The sequence below is a fragment of the Dermacentor andersoni genome, chromosome 5 (genome assembly GCF_023375885.2).
Source record: "Dermacentor andersoni chromosome 5, qqDerAnde1_hic_scaffold, whole genome shotgun sequence".
Taxonomy (NCBI): Eukaryota; Metazoa; Arthropoda; class Arachnida; order Ixodida; family Ixodidae; genus Dermacentor; species Dermacentor andersoni.
Genome location: NC_092818.1, coordinates 4039100 through 4062788, shown reverse-complemented (window position 1 = coordinate 4062788; position 23689 = coordinate 4039100). Strand labels below are relative to the sequence as shown.

The 23689-nt window shown below is 48.0% G+C and overlaps 1 protein-coding gene across 3 annotated transcripts in view; it reads right to left on the bottom strand.

Annotated features, from left to right (window-relative positions):
• Nucleotides 1-23689, bottom strand: part of LOC126529909 (nuclear factor related to kappa-B-binding protein) — a 437784-nt gene that overhangs the window by 166828 nt on the left and 247267 nt on the right. For all 3 annotated transcript variants that reach the window (XM_055070097.2, XM_055070098.2, XM_050177360.3), the window contains one exon: nucleotides 8739-9061. In XM_055070097.2, coding sequence (XP_054926072.1) covers nucleotides 8739-9061 — 323 coding nt within the window. The remainder of the gene's footprint in view (nucleotides 1-8738; nucleotides 9062-23689) is intronic.

Sequence of the window (23689 nt, the reverse complement as noted above, 5' to 3'; positions counted from 1 at the left end):
GTACTCGTGACGCCTGTGGCAGGAAGGATGTTCCAGATGCGCCATCAAGGTTTGTGAGCGGTGGTGCTGGCTAACACTCCCAAGGTTAGTTCTAGCAGTAACACATAAATACCCAACAAAGTGGATGGGGAAACCGCACCGCGGCAGCTCAATCGGTGAGAGCATCGCACACATAATGCAAAGACGTGGGATTGTTCCTCACCTGTGGCAAGTTGTTTTTTCATCCACTTTCATTGCCATTAATTTATCATTTCTTTAATTCAATAAGTAAGTACAAGTAATTTCCCATATGTTTCCCTTGGTGTCTTTGTTGGCTTCTGATGATATTGACATGTGTACTTGTTTATCTTCATCGGGCGACCACGTTTCATCGCCTAGAATATGTTATCACACAGCGTAGGACGCGCCTGCATGTATCGGAAGTTTCTGGAATGTTATCGATGCTTCCATCCGCTGTCTGTGACCGAACCTTGTGTAATCTGATTGCATATGTGCGCGACATGAATAATGTAGAACTTTGTGGAAGGCACGTGGCTCCCAGCTATTACTCTGGAACATTCAACGACTGATGTATAAAAGCCGACGCGCTCGACCCGCTGATCAGATTTTGACGATCACCGACTGTGTTCGCCGTTGTCACCATTCTTTAAGTGTAGCCTGTTTCTGTGGGCACAGGTTCGCCCAATAAAAGTTAGTTCCGTCTTTCACAGTATTGTTACTGTATTGTTCATACATCACTCCACATGACAATATGTAACGCATACCGCTAATTCACACCGAGATCCGCACTGCCACCAATAATTTAAACTTTGCGGCATTGTGGATGGGGAGAGTGCTAGTGCGCGGGAGCATGTTGGTGACGCTGGTGTCACTGCACGGGCCATGCAGCTTTGCTCTCTTCATCTGCAGCCCTTTGTTTAGGCATAACTTGGGTGAGATGTGTATGCACCTGGCCAGGCATGGCCAACGCCTCTGTTGCAGGTCAGTTCTCTCCCTCTCTCAAAACCTTCAAGATACAAATTCGTCGTGGTACCACAAGTCTTCTTTCATTTTCTTTTTTCATATTACACATTGGAAGTTATGCTATTTCTCTACGAAGTGTTCTGCCGAGAAGTGGCACCAGGTGAAGTCTAATTAAAACATGGTGGCTGTGACATTTATTGGTGCTCGCAGCACGAAAAAGCATAGTTTTTGAGATTTGTGGCTATTACTCAAAGGAAAGCATCACTGGGATACCTGTTTACATGCCACCAACACGTATAGTCAAAGCACACCGGAGACCAACATTGCAGCAGGTTGAAGTGCGTTTCGCGAGTGCATTTTAGAGCACAGCTTTTGTTTCTGAGGTGAGCGTTAGAGGCACAAAGGCGCGTTTATAGTTCGATGTTTATGGCGTGCGTCGCTTACAGCCTGACACATTAAGCTGCTTGCGCTGCGCCAGCCAAAATGCTGCCTCCTGCTCTCTTCGGAGCAAGTGCAAAATGATCGCCAAACTGTGTGCCGCTTTGAACGGCTGTCTGCGATCAACAGAGAAGCGACAAGGGCACCTTTTTTCTCCACGCCATGCATTGTGGGTCGGCGCAGTTGGCGCGATGAATGCGCAGATGGAGCAAGAGCAATTTCGACGTCGGGCGCATTGGACTGCGTTGGATGCGTTCGGTTACACTGACTCTACCTGCGTGTCAAACTGTAGGTGTTGTTCTGCTGTTGCATCGGCCATGTCGCTCGTCATTGCCGCAATTGATGGCGGGCGTCCCTGGACGTCACCTGTGGTGTTGGCTCAGAAGGACGGCGCATGGCCCTTCTGTTTAGACTACTGTCATCTGAACAACATTACTAAGAAGGACGTCTACCCGCTACCACATATAGACGACCCCCTCGATTGCCTCCACGATTCCAGCTATTTCTCTTCTATTGATCTTCGTTCTGGATACTGGCAGATTGCTGTTGACGATATGGACAGAGAAAAAACCGTGTTCATCATACCCGATGGCCTATACCAATTTAAAGTAATGCCGTTTGGATTATGCAACGCCCCTGCCACCTTTCGAGCATATGATGGACTCCTTGCTTCAAGGTTTCAAATGGTCCACATGCCTCTGCTACCTCGACGACGTCGTCGTCTTCTTGCCAACGTCCGACACTCACCTTGAGCATCTAACAACTATACTTCATGTATATTGAAAGGCGAAGCTGCAACTTAGCTCGTCCAAATGTCATTTTGGCCACCACTGAATTAGTCTTCTGGGCCATCTCGTTGACGCTTCCGGAGTACAGCCTGATCCTGACAGAACTCACGCTGTCCGAGACTTTCCGGTTCTGAAGACAGCCGCAGACGTTCCAAGTTTTGTAGGGCTATGCTCGTACCTTCCTCGTTTTGTTCAAGATATTGCGGCAATTGCTAGACCCCTCACTATTCTTTTGAAGAAAGGCACACAATTCTCGTGGGGTACTTCAGAAACTGCCGCCTTCTCTCGTCGCGTTACTCTTCTCTCCTCACCACCCATTCTCGCCCACTTCGACCCTGATGCCCCTGCAGAATTGCGTACATATGCCAGCGGTCAGGGCGTAGGTGCCATCTTAGCCCAGCGTCAGCGTGGCCAGGATTGCATTACTGCTTACACAAGCCGCCTCCTAGCACCATCGGAGTGCAACTATTCCATTACGGAACAACAATGTCTTGCTGTTGTTTGCACGGTTGCAAAGTTCCGTCCTTACCTTTACGGTCGCCCTTTTTCCGTAGTCACTGACCATCATGCTCTCTGCTGGCTCTCATCACTAAAAGATCCTACAGGCCGGCTTGGTCGATGGGCTTTGGGGCTACAAGAATTTTCATATTCCGTGGTACACAAGTCAGGCTGCCTGCACCAAGACGCTGACAGCTTGCAGCAGTACACTGTTGACGACTCTGACTCCTCCAATATTGCCAGTGCTGCTTGCGTATTCTCTGTATCACAGCTGCTTCATTTCGCCGACGAGCAACGCCGTGACGCCTACATCAGAGCACTCATCGACCGTTTTGAACACTCTCCAGCCGATGCTACTCTACGGCTCTTCGTCCTCCGCGACAGTACTCTGTACCGTCGTAACCTTCATCCAGATGGTTCCGAGTTCCTACTTGTCATACCTAAACACGTCCACTCAACGGTTCTAGAAGAGCTTCACGACCCACCAATGGCAGGACACCTCGGCGTATCTTGAACCTATGACCGTGTACGTCGCCGTTTTTTCTGGCCGGGCCTTGCCCGTTCCATATGATGTTATGTCACTGCTTGTGAACTTTGCGAACGATGCAAGAAGCCTTCTCACCTTCCCGCTGGTTACCTGCAGCTGCTCGACATCCCTGCCGAGCCCTTTCATCGTGTCGGCTTAGATCTTCTCAGCCTATTTCCGGAATCTACATCAGGAAACAAGTGGGTTGCAGTCGCGGCCGACTATGCCGACCCGCTACACCGTAACCCGCGCTCTTCCGGCCAGTTGCTCTCGCTGTTACACAGGCCCATATCGCATGCTCCACCAAGTGACCGATGTCACCTATGAAATCATTCTAGCCACGCCCACTACATCCTCCGCTGTGACAACCAGTGAGGTTGTCCACATCGCCTGACTCAAGCCCTACAACTCTCCATGCGCCTTGGATATTTAACAGCATCGTGATGGCGCTTTTGCTGCCGGGAGCCTTTACCGGCAGCACTTTACCGGAAGCCTACGGATAGCCAGCAATATTTAGACTACAACAGTCATCACCCGCAACACTGCAAGCAAGGAATTTTTGTAGGACAAGCAAAACGAATAAGAAGAATCTGCGGGAGCCTTTACCGACAGCACTTTACCGGAAGCCTACGGATAGACAGCAATATTTAGACTACAACAGTCATCACCCGCAACACTGCAAGCAAGGAATTTTTGTAGGACAAGCAAAACGAATAAGAAGAATCTGCAGCGAAGACCAAGATTATATCCACCACCTAAATGACCTTAAAACAACGCTAACAGAAAGGAACTATCCCCAAGTTGCTCTCGATGCCGTGTCAAGGTTGGAGAGACAGTCGGAACTGGCGAAGAAACAGGCCACACCAGAATCTGACAGACCGCCGGCCTTTATAACAAAATGTTCTAATGCACTCCCACACATAAACAACATCCTACGAAAATACCACCCAATATTATCAAGTAACGAGCGACTGAGGAAAGCGTTCCCAGATGTACTTAGGGTTACGTATCGCCGCAACAGGAACTTTAAAGACATGTTAGTGCACGCAAAAGTCAGCCAACAGCATTCCCCCGTAATAAAAGAATGTTGTCGCCCCAGGTGCAAAACCTGTAGGCACCTTCAAAGTGACATTAAAATTAAAAGCACCGCAAATAGTTATACACATGAAGTCAAATCTAGCTTCACTTGGACAAGCTCAGATGTGATTTATATGCTTGAATGTTTCTTCTGTAAGAAACAATACATTGGTGAAACAGAACAATCAATGAACGTCAGATTAAACGGACATCGTGCGGCCACAGCTAAAAAGCTTCCCAAAGCCGTCACCGAGCATTTCAACCAACTAGGTCATAACTTTGATGAACTTAAACTCTACATCTTACAGACAAATTTTCGTTCTCAACAAGAAAGAAAATACACAGAATCATACCTTATCCATAAGTTCAAGACATTGCAACCAACAAGCATAAACGTTTCAAAGGGAGCTTTAGAATCTATTCGCTATGCTAAATTTCAAGCTATAGACAACAACACTTCGTCTGGTTTCTTAGCTTCTTTTTCTTCTTTTCGTGTTTTTTTTCTTTTCCTTCCTTTTTTTTTCCCCAGCCGACGTGTCAGACGCCGTTGACATGCCGGCTAACACGCGGGCGTTGAAACGTGCTTGTCATTTGGCCAAATCACTGGCCTTGTCCAAAGCACTCCTTTATTTTCAATTCAACACTCTGACACACCTTTGCTCGTTGCCACACCCACCTGCCGCCTTACACCCTCTCCCCTTTAGAAGAACCCCACCTACATATACTGTGGCGAGGAAAGCATATGTCGCCTTGAAGAAGACAAGTCCACTTGTCAAAACGTTGGCTCCTGCTTTCACCTTGTTCTCGTTTTGCTCATCGTCTTGTATTTCCATCTCCCGCCTTCCCCGTGTTTATCAAGTGCAGTGAGATTTTGTGCTTATATATTTTGGCTTGCTTGCTTACATCTTGCTTTTGTAGCTTTTTTCTTTTTTGTTCCTTGCCTTATTTGCGATGTGCATGCATGATATGTTGTAGTGCTTGAATTTGTAAGTACTTCGGAAAACTGTAATTCCACTCTGCTGCTCCTTCCTTTTTTTTTTTTTTTTTATGGGTATTTGGGGCTGGTCAAGCTGCCACGAGCAGCTTTTTTTCTCACTTTACCCCTGCAAGGGTGTATTTAGTTTTGGTGGAAATAAAGCATACATACATATAGTTCTAAGTGTCCCTTTTTCCTACAGTTGAAACACTTAGCATGTTTAAAAGGCCCTCACCATGCTCGCCACTTCCACACCGGTGACAGCCTTTAGACGAGCCGCTCAACTGACTGCAGGTTTTTCCAGCCTGTCACTGTTGTCTATCACCGGCTAGTCTGTGAACCTCAGGCTCTTCCTTTGGTTCCATCTGAATCATAAGCTGAACACCCTGTTCTGCAACCTCTGCTGCAAGCACAATGGTTTCTACCTTCTGCAAAGTCAACTTCAGGTGAGAAAGTAGGGTCTTCTGCACGTCACTGCTGCGAATTCCACATAATATCCTGTTATGTGGCAGGCGATTCAACATGGTCCCGAAATTGCGTTTATCAGCCAGGTGGCGAAGCTCCACGATAAACTGCTGAGGTGATTCCTCTTCACTTTGAGTGCAGGTAAAGAACTTAAAGCTTGCGGCTATCTCATTTGGCTTGGGTACGTAAAATTCTTCAAGAATTGTAACTGCTTCCATGTAGGTTAACTCGCTCACCTTCTGTGGAGCACAACGTCAACTAAGTATGTCGATAGGCTTCCAACCCAATGCCGAGATGAGAAGCGCTCTCTTCTTAGCATTGTTGACGATGTCGTTGCCCTCGAAGTAAGACTGGACTTGGATGTAGTACGATGACCACTTGTCCTTGGTGTTGCCAAACTGTGGAACTTGGTACACCATGGTGGGAAAGTTCTCTGTCCTTGAGGTGGTGGTTTGTTGCTCGTCGCCACTGTTATAACTACTGCTGGGCAGGTACGCCTTCGGCATTTGACTGGGCGGCCAGGCTCACAGTAACACTCACACAAGAACGAAAACACTACGCATTGTTTATTCAGTGACGGCCTTTTAAAGCCGTTATCAAGTAGCTATGGCACAAAAGGACGTCTTGTTGGGCGAGTTGGTCACAATCCATCTTGGGTACTAGCGAACACACGTAAGACACAAAGGAGGAGACGAGACAAAGCGCCACTTACAACTGCTTTATTCGGAGGCACACCACACACTTATATAGCCGTCTTAGACGCAAGGAACACACTCAGATCAAGGTTTATATGGAAGCGAACTGGTTAAATATTTTTTTTTTCAGCCATATATAAAGATATTGATGGGTCGCTGACGCACATGCTTCCTTTCTTTCCGATAAAGACACATTTCTTACAAAGAAATCTGACGAAGTTTGCGCCTTTTCCGTGGATGTGGTGGATTTATTTTACTCTGTTCCTCACAAGGCCCAGTTCGCTGCACTCCGAGAGTGTATAGAAAAAAACAAACCCATTTCCTTTCAGAACAATGCGGGAATTTCCATTGACGATTTTTTAACCCTTTTAGAGTTTTACTTACAATCGACTTTTATAACATTTGACCAGCAGTGTTTTCTGCAGAAAGCCGTCATATGTATAGGATCCTGTGTGGCGCCAGTATTGTGTAATATTTTTCTCTCACAAATAGATCAAGTTTTACATCAGGTTTTACCGGCTAGGCACGTCTTGAAAGTTTTTAGATACGTGGATGATTTTTGGATATTTTTTTGTAGGATGGAAGTTTGAACTTTGGAAGAGAATGTGCATGATATTTTATCCATGTTTCGACAACATGGAAATGGCTTGCAATTCACCGTTGAAGTGCCTGAGGGTAACTGCCTAAAGTTTCTAGATAAATAAACATTGAGTTTTGTGCGTATCAGATTTGTTGGGCATATGCACCTCGTGCAAAACAAAGGGCTCCTGCCATACGACTCCGCCCATTTGAAGTTAACAAAAAGGGGGGATTGCTTCACTCTGCCTGAAATCCGTCTTCGGAAAATCGTGCCCTCACAGGATGCAGTTTAGCTTCCAGAACCAAATGGCCAGGCTGTCTTCAGCTGGATTTCCTGATTCGATTGTGATGGCAGTCATTGAAAGCCTAGTACAAAAAATGAAGAGTGCGGCTGTGAGAGCTGGGGAAGATCCCCCTCGAGATGAGGTGGTGAGGCCTGTGGTAGTGCCCTATGTACACAAGATGGCCCAAAATTTAAAGAAGGTTGCTAGCAGACATGAGGTACCGCTTGTGTTTTCGGCCCCTGAAAAGCTAGGAAGCCTTTTTATCGTATCGAAAGAATACGTGAACATAAAAATGGATGTGGCCCCAAGCATGGGCAACCGTTTATGAAGTGTGCAGAAGGTGTCGTGTAGGAAATCTCCCTCTCATGCGGCCATTCCTACATAGGGCAAACTGGGCACTGCGTTAACGATCGAATTAGGGAACATGAAAGAAATGTAGAGCAAGACAAAGAAGGGCCAAACATACCCAAGCACATTCAAGTCCTGCCTGTCACGGTCTTGAGAGCCATGTTTTGCAGGGGCACGAATTCTAGCAAAGAGTAAAGATAAAAAAGCTCGGGAAGTAATTGAAACTTTCTTTATTGGAAAGAAAGGAAGCATGTGCATCAGTGACCCATCAATATCTTTATATATGGCTGAAAAGAAATATTTAACCAGTTCGCTTCCATATCAATCTTGATCTGATTGTGTTCCTTGCGTCTAAGACTGCTATATAAGTGTGTAGTGTGCCTCCGAATAAAGCATGTGTAAGTGGCGCTCTCTGCCGTCTCCTCCCTTGTGTCTTGTGTGTGTTTGCACCTAGTACCCAAGATAGCTATGGCACATGTGCCGACGTCAGCCTGACTTCACAACAAACGCGGTTTTCTGTCCTCGTCATTACTTTAACTTTGCAGCATGTTGCCAAAAATTCCCCTTTAAATTTTTGCTTTATTTTTGGCTGTCTTCAGTCATTCATGAGTAGGAAATATAAATTAAGCATATAGTTATTAAGAAATGTAAGTTTCAACTCTTGCAAATTATACAGTGGAATCCCAACGACAAAACTTTCTCGGGAATGCGCAAGAATGTCGTGTTATCCAACCAACAAAAATTATGTCTATGTTATACAGCTTCGTACAGCAGAGTTGCGAGGAGCTTCAATTCAAATTACAGTCAGCAAAAGAGATTTCAACAGCAAATTTTTTGGGCATTCACAATAATTCAGACACCTTCACAGTACCTCCACATACTCCATGAAGCCACTGTATCAGGACATCTGAAATTTTGAATGGTGAAATCGTTTTCTGTCTGATTTTCCAGACATTTTGCCACGACCACAGGCCCGAAATGTTATTAATTGATGCAACCACTGCTGCCCTTTCGATTATCTCAGCCTCGAACCAGCACTCTTGCACACCAATCCGCTGGCACTTTAGCCACCATGGCAACGCCGTAGGAAAGTGGGCTTGCCTTGGCGGCAGACATCTTCTGCTCGGCGGTCTCATTGAAGAGGTCCCGCAGCAGGGCAAAAAAGCACGAGGGCTGCTGTAAAGCAGGCGGGCTGGCTGGGCGCTCCTTGGGAGGCAGCACGGGACTGGGGGGCTCCCCTGCAGTTGCTTCTTCCTCTTCATCCTCCTCCGAGTCAGCAGCCGGGAGAAGCTCGGCTGCCATGCTGATGGGAACCGGAGGTGATGACGGAGGGGCCGGTGTGGTAGGGGGCGGACTGGTAGCCACCACAGGGGCGACGGAGGGTGCGGCTCCCGCAACCCGCGGCCGCTTGAGTCGGCCGTCCTCTGCAGTACCAGAAGGTACTCACTGTCATGAGACTACACATGGAATAGCCATTTCAGACAATCTAGCACTCCATCTTATGGCAATGATGATAAATTAATATAAACAAATAAATTGCAACTGTTTAATAGAGCACTGATAAACAACAACTTGAGGGTCACCATACTGATACACTCAAAAGACAATTCAAAACAATGACTACAGAAATAACTAAAACAACAGCAAAAGACCCATACAGATAAAAGATGTAGCTTCAAGTAGACATGGTAGAAAAGGGGCCCACTGTACTAGAAATGTAGTTGAGTAGAACTTGTTGCTGGGCGAGTTACATCAACCATTTGTGTCTTATTGTGCAATCAGTGTGTCGGTCTAGGCTCATCGCTTTCTGCTTACGGAAAGGACTTGTGTCAGCCGAGGCCTCTTTCCTTTTTGGTCCTTTCAAGGCGTCAACAGGTCACGTTAAGCGCATTTGCAAGATTCTTCGCTCGGAGTTGTAGGCTCAAGTCAGGCATAGCTGGGACATCCTGCATGTCCTTTGCTATGCTTCGTACCTTACCTGGATTGCTGAGCAGCGTTTCAGGATTCTCAAACGTCAGGCATCCTAAGCAACCGAATTTTGTCGTTGGACTGCATTAGAGAACTGCTTCATGTCCCGAAAGACAAGAAGGTAACACGAAAAGAGGGTCTGTTGGTGCCTGAAGACCATATCGTAATCCCGGGATGCATCACCCGTGTCCTAGACAAGGGGCTGAAGTATAGCCATGAACCACGTATACCAGCCCATGAATTATTGGCCTTAAATAGACGGATTTCAAAGAAAGCCACCAGTGAAGACCAGGAGAGACGCCTCTTGGAAGGTGTTGATGCCCTTGGTAGAGCTCCCAACAAAGTGCAATCTGACAAGTCTAGAGACCCTACAGGGATCGTCACAACTTTTTTCAAAGAAAATAACCTCGAGCTTCTTCAGTCTGATAAGGAAGGATGTTTCGTGGTCTTCTCAGGAGGTGTGTTTAGCGACAAGGCACAAGCTGTAGAAAAAAACTTTGTCCTAGTCAAAGAAAAGGCAACAAGAGTCAAGAAACAAGCTGTAGCCCTTTGCACAGAACTTCATCTTTCGAAGTTAGTCAAGGCAATAAGTGAATGTAGAGGTGCTTCCTTAACCCTGTTTTTCACAGCGAAATCTCATTGGGAAGGAATTCCATTCCGTGCCATCGTAAGCGAGAAAGGCTCTTGGCAACAGGTAGTTAGCCAGTTTCTTTTAAAGAACGTGAAATCATTGCAAGTGAATGATCCTTTCACGACTAAGAGCTGTAGACATGTAATTCAATTCCTGAAAGGAAACGCCCCTATCGCACACGCTTTTTCTGTAGACATAGTTGATTTGTTTTACTCAGTGCCTCAACAGGAAATGTGTGCCTCTGTTAGGGATTGCATTCTCCGCAACGGCCCAGTAGATTTTCAGAATCTAGAGGGCATAGCCATAGACAATTTTATGGTTTTATTGGAATTTTACTTAAACTCTACTTTTATTTCTTTTAACGATGAATTGTATGTTCAACGACAAGGGATATGCATTGGGTCCTGCGTCGCTCCTGTGCTGTGCGACATTTTCTTGGCTTCAATTGACCGCGATCTGCACAGTTCCTTTGACGATAGGTTCTCCCTTAAGGCTTTTAGATATGTCGATGATTTTTTAATTTTTTTTAGATGTTACCATGATTTTTACTGTTGACCAGTGCATTTTCCAGGTCTTAGATGTTTTTAGACTACATGGGAAGAGCATGCTATTTACACATGAAATCCCTTCCCATGGCACTCTTTAGTTTTTAGATCTGTCTTTAGCTTTTTACAAAGACCACGTATGTTGGCAGCATAGGCCACGTGCCCAGAAGGAATTGCTGCCGTATGATTCGGCACCCTCAAAGCTAGTTAAAAGAGGAATAGCCACGCTTTGCCTTGAATCTGCTCTCATGAAGTCGTGCCCCCACGCGATGCAGACTAACTTTGAGAAGCAATTGGCGAGGCTACACACAGCCCGCTACCCGAGCTCGGTTGTTGGGGCGGTGTCTAAAACATTGTTCCAGAAGGTGAAGGGAAAAAGGCACACGCCTAGGCCCGACGAAAAACGAGGCAAACCCGCAGAGGTGCCATACGTCCACAAGCTTTCCCACAACTTGAAGAAAGTCGCTACTAGGTTTGGTGTGCCAGTTGTTTTCTCGGCACCATGCAAGTTGGCTGGACTGTGTCCATGCATAAGCCGCATTGACAAAAAGTCGGGATGCCAGAAAAAGCACACTAGACAGTACGTGAAATGTGCGACGAGCGTTATATATGAAATACTGCTAAAATGAGAGAAATCCTACGTTGGACAACCGGGGAGATGTGTTAATGACCAGGCCTGGGAGCATGAATTGTCTGTAATCAACAAAGGTAATGCGCATTTACCTGTGCATTGCATGGTTTTCCTGAAAGGAACATGCCAGCCACTACTGCGTGAGATAAAGATACTTGGCAGGAGTGGTGATACGTTAGCAAGAGAACTTTTGGAGGCGTATCACATAAAAGAGAGAGGCACAAGTTGTATTAGTGACACGTCTGCTTTTCTGTTTGAAAACGAGTTGCAACTGTTAAAAACGTCACTGTAATCGCTCTAGGCAACACTGATGTGCGCATGCGCATTGGTTCATTCTCCCTGCCCTGCTGCAAGAATAAAATCAGTTCAAGTTCAGCGCTCAATCTGTCGTTTCGTACTCTTCCTTCCCAAGTATTTATTTTCCTTTTTTGGCGCAACAATGTATTCATTAGATCCCAACCAACTCGCCCAGCAACAAGTTCTACTCAGCACACAAGAACTTTTGTTGGGGTTTACTTTAAATCCATTTTCATCTGCCCATTTGGACACATTGTTCAAGCACTGTTGTACTTGCCTCTCACACACTGCAAAGTTGTAAGATTTGAAGCCTATTTGTATGTCATCTATGTAAACAGAATAAAAAATGGCTAGCGGTAATGAAGCCCGAAGCGAGCTCATCTTCACGATGAAGAGTGTGCAGCTAAGCATACCTCTTTAGGACGCACCAGTTTCTTGTGTAAAAGGTCGCAACAATACAGTGCCGATTTTCACGCGGAAGGTTAGCTTGGACAAATAGCTTTCTAGTATGTTTAACGTATTTTCATAAATGCCCATTCCCGACGAGTCTAGCAAAATCCCGTATCACCACATTGTGTCATACGCCTTCTCCATATCGAGGAATATTAATAAGAACTCTTTATGTACAAATGCATCACGGATATTTCCTTCAATGCGCACAAGTTGATCAGTTGTGGACCGCCCTTCTCTGAATCCACACTGATAGGAATCACGCATATTGTTCAGTTCAAGGAAATGTATTAATCTATGATTAATCATTTTTTTTTCAAATAGCTTACACGGACAACTTGTAAGAGCTATCGGGCGATAACTTGCTGCCAAGGAAGGGTTTTTACCCAGCTTCAAGACGGGAATAACAATAGCTTCGTTCCATGAAGATGGGAGGTATCCGGATGCCCAGATAGAGTTTAAAATTGCCAGGAGTGTCATTTGTGTGTCTTTGTGTAAGTTCTTAATCATGTCATAGATGATTCTATCAGCTCCCGGTGCAGAGCTTCTACATGTGCTCAATGCAGCTTTAACTCGGCAATATTAAAAGGATGGTTATATGGTTCATCCGGACGGCATTTACGATCCAGTGCCTTAAGTTCAGCTTTTTGTTTATATTTGAGGAATGTTTTGTGTAATGCGTGGAGCTTGATACATGTTCGCAGTGTTTGCCCAGAGCGTTGGCCTGGTCTTCCAAGGCCGTCCTTTGGTCGTCCACTAAGAGCAAAGGGTGGATTTGTTGCTGCTTTAGCTTTCTTATGCCATTCCATCCTTTTAACTCTTGGGTGTAGGAACTGATACCCGAGAGAAACCTCTCCCAGCTAGCCCTCCTTGCCTGTCTCGGCGTGCGCCTTCGCAGTGATTTTGCCAGTTTAAATTCTATGAGGTTTTCTGCAGTCGGGGAGCGACGCAGCAAACCCCACGCTTTGTTTTGTTTCTTTCGCGCCAGTCTGCACTCTTCATTCCACTAGGGAACCCGTCTTTTACATGAGTCCTTGTGTTTGTGGAATGAATTTTTCTGCTGTGTCTAGTTTAAAACAAGTAAAATACGCTACTGCTTCATCTATGCTAAAATCGGTGATAACATGCCGTGATAAGTAAGTTGATTCCTTACATTGATTCCATTCAGCAGAGGCTTGTTTCTACCGGGGTGTATATGGGGGGCATTCATGTTGACGTATTGAATTTAACATTACAGGGAAGTGGTCACTTCCATAGAAATTTTTGATTACATGCCGTTGCAAGTCCGGGAAAATTGCTGCAGAGCCAATCGACAGGTCTATTGATGAATATGAATTATGATGAATATTATAATATGTTAGCTCCTTCATGTTGAAGAGGCACGCACCGGAGTTCCCAAGAAAATTTTCAATGGAATGACCTCTCGCGTCACATCGCGAGTCTCCCCACATGGTGTTGTGGGCATTAAAATCGCCTCCGAGTATGTAGGGGTCCGGAAGCTGATCAGTTAGGTTATAAAAATAGCTTTTCCCGAGGTGATAATTAGGGGGTATGTATATGCAACATACAGTGATCAATTTATTAAAAAGAATTGCCTGAATTGACACTGGCTCAAGGGGTGTCTGAAGGGCGACATAATGACAAGCTAAGGACTTGTCCACAACTACTGCTACACCACCAAACGAGGTATTCGCCTCGTTGCGGTCTTTACGGTAGATGGTGTACTGACGAAGAAAGTTTGTTTGTGTACATTTAAGATATGTCTCCTGAACACACAGCACCTTTGGGTTATATTTGTGTAAGAGTTCTTTAATGTCATCGAGGGTGTGGATAAGACCTCTAATGTTTCAGTGTATTATTTGTGTAGCCATATTGTTCGTGTTATTATGCTGTGTGTCAAGAGGAGTCAAGTTGGAGAAATGACCTACGGAGCCTTTTCAGGCCCCGTGATTCGGGTTTTGTCTTTCTTGGAGTGGTCGCGAGATTCGCGCCAGATCACGCGAGAACTGGCTCGGGGTTGTGTCTATCTACTCTTGGGAGCTGCTGGACTTCCCCTCACACGAGCGGGATGTTTTCACCGTAGGCCTTGCCTTGAAAATCAGGGCCTTGTTGGCCACCAACCCAGAGGTTGATGGGCCCTCCTTCAGGGACGGCGCAGCAGCGCTGGCTGCTGACGCCAAGGGGGCTGGTGGCACGGCCGCGGCCACGCTCTTCGTGGGCCGGGCCGAAGCCAGAGTCTGCTGCGACGTTGCCCCCTTGCGCGCCGCATCAGCATACCCTAAGGTATGAAAAAAGGAAACACGGTTCCGCGCTTCTTGAAATGAGATGTTCTCTTTGATTTTCATTGTGATTATGTCTGTTTATTTTTTCCATGTGGGAGCAAGTTCTAGAGTATGCTGCGTGTCCACTGTCACAGTTGGGACAGCAGAGCGTGCCATTACAGTTGTTGGATTCGCGTTCGTGTTCGCCACACTTTGCACAGGTCAGTCGGCCACGGCAGCTTTGCGAACCATGGCAATATCTCTCACACTTGAAGCATCTTCGGGGGTTTGGGATGTAAGGCCTGACTCGAATCTAGGGTTTCTAGGGTTTCTAGTAGCACGCTCTATGCAAAGGTGAGGATGAGATGTTTAGTTGGAATATCTTGGTTGTCTGGCTTGATCTTTATTCTTTGCACTTGAATCACATTGTGTTCTTTCCAGCCCTCCAGGAGCTCTTCCTCGCTTAGGATCAAGAGATCTTCATCAGTGATGACTCCTTTACACGTGTTCAGTGATCGGTGGGGATAACGGTGATTGCCACATTACAGAATACTATGAGATTGGAGAGTTTGCCATGCTGTTGAGTGTCGCGGACCTCAAGAAGAAGGGCGCCACTGCTCATTTTCTTCACTTTGTAGCCAGCACCTAGTGTGTCAGTAAGGCATTTAGCTACGATGAAAGGTGAGATAGTTCTGACTGTCTTTTTGGAATCTTGACTGTGTATCATATGGAAGCAGGGGAAAGTTTCTTTGCGCTAGCTGAAGAATGACGTCTTAGCCATACAGAATTCATTTAATTTCAGTTGCGTCACCAGCCACCTACCACTGAGCCCAACAAGGGGATGCCCCGAGTCCGGGAGGAAACGTGCACGCCAGCTGTGCGTAGCTACAATAACCTAATATAAGATACCCAAGGTTGGATACATACACCAGGTTAACCCTTGCCGCGTAGAAATTTGGAAGTGAGAAGAAGTGATAAGAAGACAGGAAAGAAGAGACAGCGAGAGGGAAAGCAAAAGATTGAATAGAGGGACAGGAAAAGGCGACTGCCGATTTCCTTTAGGAGGGTCAGTCTGGAGGTGCCGTCTATGTGAAGCAGAGGCCTAAGAGGTGCCGAGTGCCGACGAGACGCCCCGGGAACTATCGTACGTGTTGGGCTGCCTCTGAAGGGGGATCCTTCCTGGAGTGCCCGGCACTGCCGTGATAGGCTGCAGCAGGTCCAAGGAGCCTCGCTCGAATGTCACCGAGGTCAACGGCCACACCCTGGATCGCCAGCGTCACGAGCTTGACCGAACCTCCATGGCTCCAGTCACCAGTGCGATGCCGACGCTCCAACCTTCTTGGCCCAGAGCCACGTCGATAATGCCAGCTCAGCGCCACTTCTCTCCCGATCACAGGTTGGTTCATGCGCCTCGAGGGCTCATGCCATTCAGACCAATCCACGCACATTGTCCTCTTCCTTTCTTTCTGTACCGCATGCCTCTTACATATGACAATCTGACATACAAAAGTTGGGAGCTAGGAACCAGGTGCATAGTTTGTGTATGTCAGGTTTATTGTTACTCTCGGTACTTATACTATAATATCAAATTATTACCATATTTTCCAGTGTATAGGGCAAAGTTTTATCCCCCAAATTTTCGCTGGTACGTCTTATACAATAGTGCGACTTGTATATAATATTTACTGAAGGTGGAGGTTTCACATGGAAGCACTCAGAGCATTCATGCTCGCCGATGAGCGCAAGCTTGCATTCTATGCACCTATGCATGTGCACACGGTTCGGAATGGGCTATATGCAGTGAAACACAGCACAATTTTAGCCCTTTCTTCATTATTCTGCCTAAGGTGTGAGATCGTGCAAGCATCTTGTTTTCCTAATGTTTGTTTTGGCTCCAATGTTACTGAGGAGGAGATGTTCAATTTGAACTCCTGCCTTGCCGTGTTGACAACCGCTGACAAAAGTGCAGTGCTGGCCTACCACAATAGATGAGAGAGCAAGCGAACATTCAGAGAGCACGATGCTCACTTGATATCGGCCCTAGATCACCTTTGATATTGGCTGCCTCATGTCTTGGGTGGCCAAAATCTCCGGTATATTAGTGGTGCGTAGTAGCTGAGCACATCAGAATTCAGTAAGCACGGCATTTCGCAATGAGGATATGTGCGTGTGAACCCGCAATGTGAAAAACATGGGCTTATGCATAGGTGCAACTTACATATTAACTTTTCTGCAAAAGCGGCTGTATTTAGCGGGTGCAACTTATACAAGGGTGTCACTTGTATACCAGAAAATACTATACTTTCATTCGTCTTCCTTGAGGCGCTTCTTTGAAGTTTCACATATAAATTCTCAAAAAACAGTCGGAACAATTATTACGGCTTTATATCCATTCAAAGCACCAGTAATCAGACTACAATTTTATGCATCACGGTATGTGTTTCGACTACTACATCCTGAAATAAGAAGTTAGCAGCAAAAATGAGCACATTTCTAGCGGTAATGAAAGAGTTATAAGAGTTATATGGGTTCATCTTAAGGGAAGTCTGCTGTATATAAGGTGCCCTTGTACAGATAGATGCAAGTTCATGTGACGGCATATACGGTAAACTTCCGTTAATGAGACAGCAGTTCTATTTTTTTATTAATTCAATCTTGGCTGGAGGTTCTGGCCAGTGCCCATGCATTTCTATGGGCTCGGAATTTCATCCTTTAGGTCCATAAATTCGGTTTCACTAGATAATTCAAACTTGACCAGTCAGCATGCACACGCCTGACCCCTATGGTGATGCCCATAGTGACCCCTTTAGTGGCAACATCTGTCACGGCGGAGCTTAGAGGACAATGAATGTTCAGAGCTTGTGTCATCTCTCATTCAAAATGCCTATTTTTGAGCAACTGAATCAGGCTAGTTGGTACAAATCTATGTTGGCAGGCACCGCGAAGACTATATGCAAGTACATTTACAAGAAAATACGCTGCGCTTGGTCAAGAGGCAACAGCCCGCGCTAGCTTCTCATCGTCGTCGTCGTCTTCGCACTGCTCGCCTTTTCGTGATCGGACATATTGTTCCGTAGCACTACCCCCGGCTGCAAAAGCGCAGTCCCGGAGCGACTAAAGATCGGACTCAGAAGCAGTGTAGTAGGCCTTGAGCCTACTGACATGCACGACATCACTTGATGCCAGAAGAGAGGACGAGGTTGAACCCACAGGAGCAATTTCATAAGTCACAGGCGTCACCTGGTGCAGCACGCGGTAGGGCCCTGTGTATCGCGAAAGGAGCTTTTCTGAAAGTCCGACGTGACGGGAGGGCGACCACAGGAGAACGAGCGCACCAGGCGAAAACTGTACGTCACGATGGCGGGCATTGTAATGACACTGCTGAGTGGCTTGTGAGGCCATCAGTCGAGCACGGGCAAGCTGGCGTGCATGGTCGGCGAGGGCGATGGCATCGCGCGCATACTCGCTTGTTGAGATCGCAGCAGGAGGAAGTGCCGTGTCTAGGGGCAAGGTAGGTTCGCGACCGTACAGTAGATAAAATGGAGAAAATCCGGCGGTGTCGTGCCAGGAAGAATTGTACGCAAATGTTACGTAAGGAAGGGCAATGTCCCAGTCGTGGTGGTCTTTGGAAACGTACTTGGACAGCATATCGGTAAGAGTACGGTTTAACCGCTCTGTCAGGCCATTGGTTTGAGGATGGTATGAGGTAGTCAGTTTGTGTTGAATGGAGCAGGAACGCACAATGTCAGCGTTAACTTTCGAGAGAAAGTTTCGACCACGGTCAGTAAGCAGCTGTCGCGGGGCGCCATGAAGCAAGATAATGTCACGCAAGAGAAAGTCCGCGACGTAAGTGGCGCAACTGGTAGGGAGAGCCCGAGTGATAGCGTATCGGGTGGCGTAATCAGTCGCGACGGCTACCCATTTGTTCCCAGAGGATGACGTGGGAATGGGACCGAGCAGGTCTAATACAACACGAAAGAACGGTTCCACAGGGACAGTGATCGGCTGGAGATGACTGGCAGGTAGCACCTGAGGTGTTTCCCGACGCTGGCAGGGATCACAGGCAGCAACATAGCGTCGAACGGAGCGAGCGAGACCAGGCCAATAGAAGCGGCAGCGGACGTGGTCGTACGTGCAGGTTACCCCAAGATGTCCTGATGTGGGTGCGTCATGCATCTCAAAGAGCACAGTCTGTCGTAGCTGTTTTAGCATGACAAGAAGAAGATCAGAGCCATCAGGCAGGAAGTTCCTTCGGTACAGAATGCCACCCTGTAGGACATATCGGCGAACGGATGCGTCGGTAGGTGTAGAGTGCAGACGCTCGATGAGTACTTGCAGCGATAGGTCTCGGTAGTTCTCATCGGCGATGTTAGCGAAGGCAGACAGAGAGAAAATGCCGTCGGCGGTACTACTGTCGCCATCGTCAGGCTCGTCTACTGGGTAGCGAGACAGGCAGCCGGCGTCCTTGTGTAGTCGGCCAGATTTATAGGTGACAGTACACGAATATTCTTGGAGGCGTAAGGCCCAGCGACCAAGTCTTCCTGTAGGATCTTTCAGTGAGCATAACCAGCAAAGCGCGTGATGGTCTGTGACAACGGAAAAGGGTCGGCCATATAAGTATGGGCGGAATTTCGCAACCGCCCAAACTAGGGCCAGACACTCACGCTCAGTTATGGAATAGTTGCACTCTGCGGGTGAGAGGAGCCTGCTGGCGTAAGTGATAACACAGTCGTGGCCATGCTGGCGTTGTGCCAGTACTGCGCCAATTCCGTGACCGCTGGCATCAGTACGGACTTCGGTAGGCACAGAAGGATCGAAATGGGCCAGAACGGGAGGCGTTGTGAGAATGTCGATTAGATAAGAGAATGCAGAGCCCTCGTTATCGCCCCACTGGAAAGGGGCGTCTTTTTTCAAAAGCTCGGTTAGTGGTCGTCCTATGGCGGCGAAATTTCTCACGAAACAGCGGAAGTACGAACAAAGGCCAATGAAGCTGCGCACATCCTTGACACACTTCGGAACAGGGAAGTGCGCAACAGCATGGATCTTGCCTGGGTCCGGTTGCACTCCGTTCGCGTCAACGAGATGTCCAAGGATGGTAATCTGGCGACGGCCGAATTGACACTTCGATGCATTGAGTTGCAAACCGGCTCGACGACAAACATCCAGGACTGCTGAGAGGCGCTCGAGGTGCGTAGCGAACGTTGGGGAGAATATGATAACGTCATCCAAGTAGCACAGGCACGTGGACCATTTGAAACCGTGAAGAAGGGAGTCCATCATGCGTTCAAAAGTGGCAGGGGTGTTACATAGACCGAACGGCATCACTTTGAATTGATAAAGACCGTCGGGTGTTACAAAAGCAGTCTTCTCGCGGTCGAGATCGTCCACGGCAATCTGCCAGTAGCCGGAGCGAAGGTCAATAGAGGACAAATAGCGAGCACCGTGGAGGCAGTCAAGGGCGTCATCAATCCGAGGTAGGGGATACACGTCCTTTTTGGTAACCCTGTTAAGGTGCCGATAGTCCACGCAAAAGCGCCATGAGCCATCCTTCTTTTTGACCAGTACAACAGGCGACGCCCATGGACTATATGATGGCTCAATAATGTTCTTGGCAAGCATTTTGCGAACTTCTGCGTGAATAACTTGACGCTCAGCTGGTGACACTCGATACGGGTGGCGATTAATAGGAGGGGCATCGCCGGTATTAATGCGATGTTTGACAGCTGTAGTTTGGGCCAAAGGACGATCGTTAAAGTAAAAAATATCGTGGTAGGAAAACAGAATGCGGTCGGACGGCAAGTCGGGCACAATCATTTTCTGTAAGTCCGCGATGGTACAATTTGCCGACTGAGATGGTAGAGGAGCATCGGATGAAGTGTCGTCTACTGCAATGGATGCTACTGAGTGATCCGCGAATGAGCAAAGCTGGGCCAGAGACATCCCGCATGGCAGCACTTGTGTCGTCAAGCCAAAGTTGACCACTGGCAGGCAGACGCAATTCGCAGTAATAGATAAAACTGTATGAGGTACTGTGATCCCATGTGTAAGGAGGACGTCTTGCATAGGAGCCGCGATGTAGTGACCGTCGGGGACTGGTGGGGAAGACACTAGGTCAACGTAGGTCAGTGCCGAAGGTGGCAAGCGAACGAAGTCGACGGAACTCAGGCGACTGGGGTGTGGTTCAGCAGGATCCAGAACAGGCAGGTCAAGGCGGAGAGTACTGGCGGAACAATCGATGAGAGCAGAATGTGCAGAGAGGAAGTCTAAGCCGAGGATGATGTCATGGGGACAGTGGGCGATGACTGTGAATAGCACGATTGTTGAGCGATCGGCGAAGGAGACGCGGGCGGCACACATACCAATTACAGGGGCTGTTCCGCCATCGGCGACACGGACAACAGGCGTCGTGGCGGGCGTGATTATTTTCTTCAGCCGGTTACGAAGGTCAACGCTCATTACCGACAAATACGTCCCAGTGTCTCCCAGTGTCTATAAGAGCAGACACAGAAACACCGTCGACTTGCACGTCAAGAAGGTTCAGATGAGTGGGCAACGTCAGTAGAGGATTTGGCGGCGTAGGGAGCAATGCAGCGTCACCTCGAGGTGCTGCATCGTCTAGTTTTCCGGCTGGGAGCGGCGTCCAAAGGGAGTCGGCGAATAGGAGCGACGGGGCTGGGGAGAGCGAGATTGTCGTTGTTGGGGTGAAGGCGAACGAGAATAGGAGCGGTTCGGTGCAGGAGAATCAGCGGCGGCGTTATCAGAGCGTGCGGCATAGGGACGAGAAGGGCCACCTGGGGGGCGAGAGTAGTCGGTATAAGTAGACCGGGTTGGGGAACTCCTGCGACTGCGACAGTGCCGAGGAATGTGCCCGATTCGATGGCAGTGGAAACAAATGGGCTTGTCGTCAGCAGTGCGCCATTCAGATGGGTTGCGGAAACGTGGTGGGTAAGAAGGTGCGGGACGGGGCGGAATCGAAGAAGCCGGGCGGGTATCAGGACGATGGGCCCAGCAGATGGTGTGAAGACCCATGTTTTCAAACTCTTGGCGGACAACTGCCTGGATCAGTGAGACCGTGACTGCAGATGTGTTGGTGGGACTGGAGTCGAAGGCAGCCGGATAGGCGGCCTCGATCTCACGCCGGACGATCCTGGTATCATCGGCAGTGTTGTGTGGACGAGGAGTGTCGGCACAGGAAGATGTCGCTGGGGTGTTGGGCAGACGGGCAAACTGCTGCTCAATACGTTGGCTTTTAGCGAGTTCCAGGCGGCAGCACTATTTTATAACAGCATCCACCGTTGCTACGTTGTTGCAAACGAGCAAGTTGAAGGCGTCATCGGCAATGCCTTTGAGGATGTGGGCAACCTTGTCTGACTCAGTCATGTGGGTGTCAACTTTGCGGCACAGAGCCAAGACGTCCTGAATGTACGTGACATAGGGCTCTGTTGACGTCTGCACACGGCCGGAAAGCGCCTTCTGCGCGGCAAGTTGGTGACCGTAGGGGTTGCCGAACAAGTCCCGAAGGTGTGTCTTAAGTGAATCCCAACTGGTGAGCTCATCTTCGTGCGTGCGATACAAAACTCTAGGTGTGCCACCGAGGTAAAAGACTACATTGGCGAGCATAATAGTAGGGTCCCACCGGTTATTGCGGCTGACGTGTTCATACAGGCTGATCCAGTCATCGACGTCTTCCCCAACTTTGCCCGAGAATATGCCAGGATCACGGGGAGCGGGGAGAGTGATGTAGGTCGTTGAGGTGGCAGCAGGTGTCGGAGCCGGCGGAGTCGGGTTGTCGTCGCCGGGAGCCATGAAGGAAGGCTCGACGTGCCGTCCACTGTGAAGCTCCGTGACGAGGTACAGGGAATGTCCACCTCCACCAGATATGTTATGTAGGAAGACGCAGACGAAAAGCTATGTACAAGTATATTTACAAGAAAACTTGCTGCGCTTGGCCAAGAGGCAACAGCCCGCGCTAGCTTCTCATCGTCGTCGTCGTCTTCGCACTGCTCGCCTTTTAATGATCGCACATATTGTTCCGTAGCAATATAAGCCATGAAGACGAAAAATGAGAGAATATACCGAGAAAAAGTAATCACGTGCCAAGCCATGTGCGTCACTCATCCTGCATTATCATCATTAACACCTGCTAGATATTGTTACGTTGCAGAAGTCACATATAAAGATGTATTTACAATATTTACAAGGGAGGCAACGATGCATAAACAAGATGGCTGTCGAGACCAACTCCACCTCCGCACCTCAAATTGTCTTCTTCTGACTGCCGCCACTCTTGGTTGCGCCGTAACACAACCCCCAACTGTAAAGGCGTCGCCTCAGCGCTAACTATAAGGGAGGTGAACTCATGGCAAAGTAAGGCTTCAGCCGGGACACGCGAGTCTAGTGGAGCAATCTCGTAGTTCACATCACCAAGCTGATGCAATATCGTCTAGGGCCCTGTGTAGCACAGCAACAGCTTTTCAGACAAGCTGATGTGGAGACATGGTGCCCATAGGAGGACAACGGAGCCAGGAGGAAATCGAACGCCCTGATGTTGGCTGTTGTAACAGATCTTCTGCACGGCCTGAGACTCAGTGAGCCGGGAGCCAGCAATCTGGGATGCCATGTGAGCCCCGGATTGCCTCTGTTCCCCAGAAGTAGTGAAAACAAACTAAATAAAAATGGGGAAACCCGTACCTACTCAGAAGCAATAACGGGTTTAAAGCCAATGAAAAACAAAAAAATAAGGGGTTGAAAAAACCCAAAGCGCACAATTTAAGATAAAAGCCAATACGAAAAAAAAAAAAAACGGTGGACACGGTAACTACGAGTGTCCTAAGGCCCGGTCAGCAAGGGCACAAGGGCCTCGCGTGGAGCGTTTAACGAGAAGGAATCAGGAGGTGTGAATGAGAAGCCCAAGTGCCAGGTAGCAAGTGAGAACCCGGGCGAAGACATGTTGAGCATATTCCGTGGGAGTGTTTGTCGTGGAAGGAAGCAGTGTGTCAAAGAGCAATGAAGGGTGGTGGCGGAACAGAAGGTAAACGGGGTGAAAAGCCAGCAGTCTCATGACGGGACAAATTATAGACAAAGGTCACAAAGGGTAACGTGCTGTCCTAATCACTGTGGTCGTCAGAAACGTACACAGACAGCATTTCTGTCAATGTGCTATTAAGCCTCTCCGTTAGTCTGCGGGTGGCAGAACAGCAGCGAAGGAGGTGCTCAGGACAAGCAGGTGCGGCCACGATCAGTGAGGAGCTGCCGGGGTGCACCGTGAT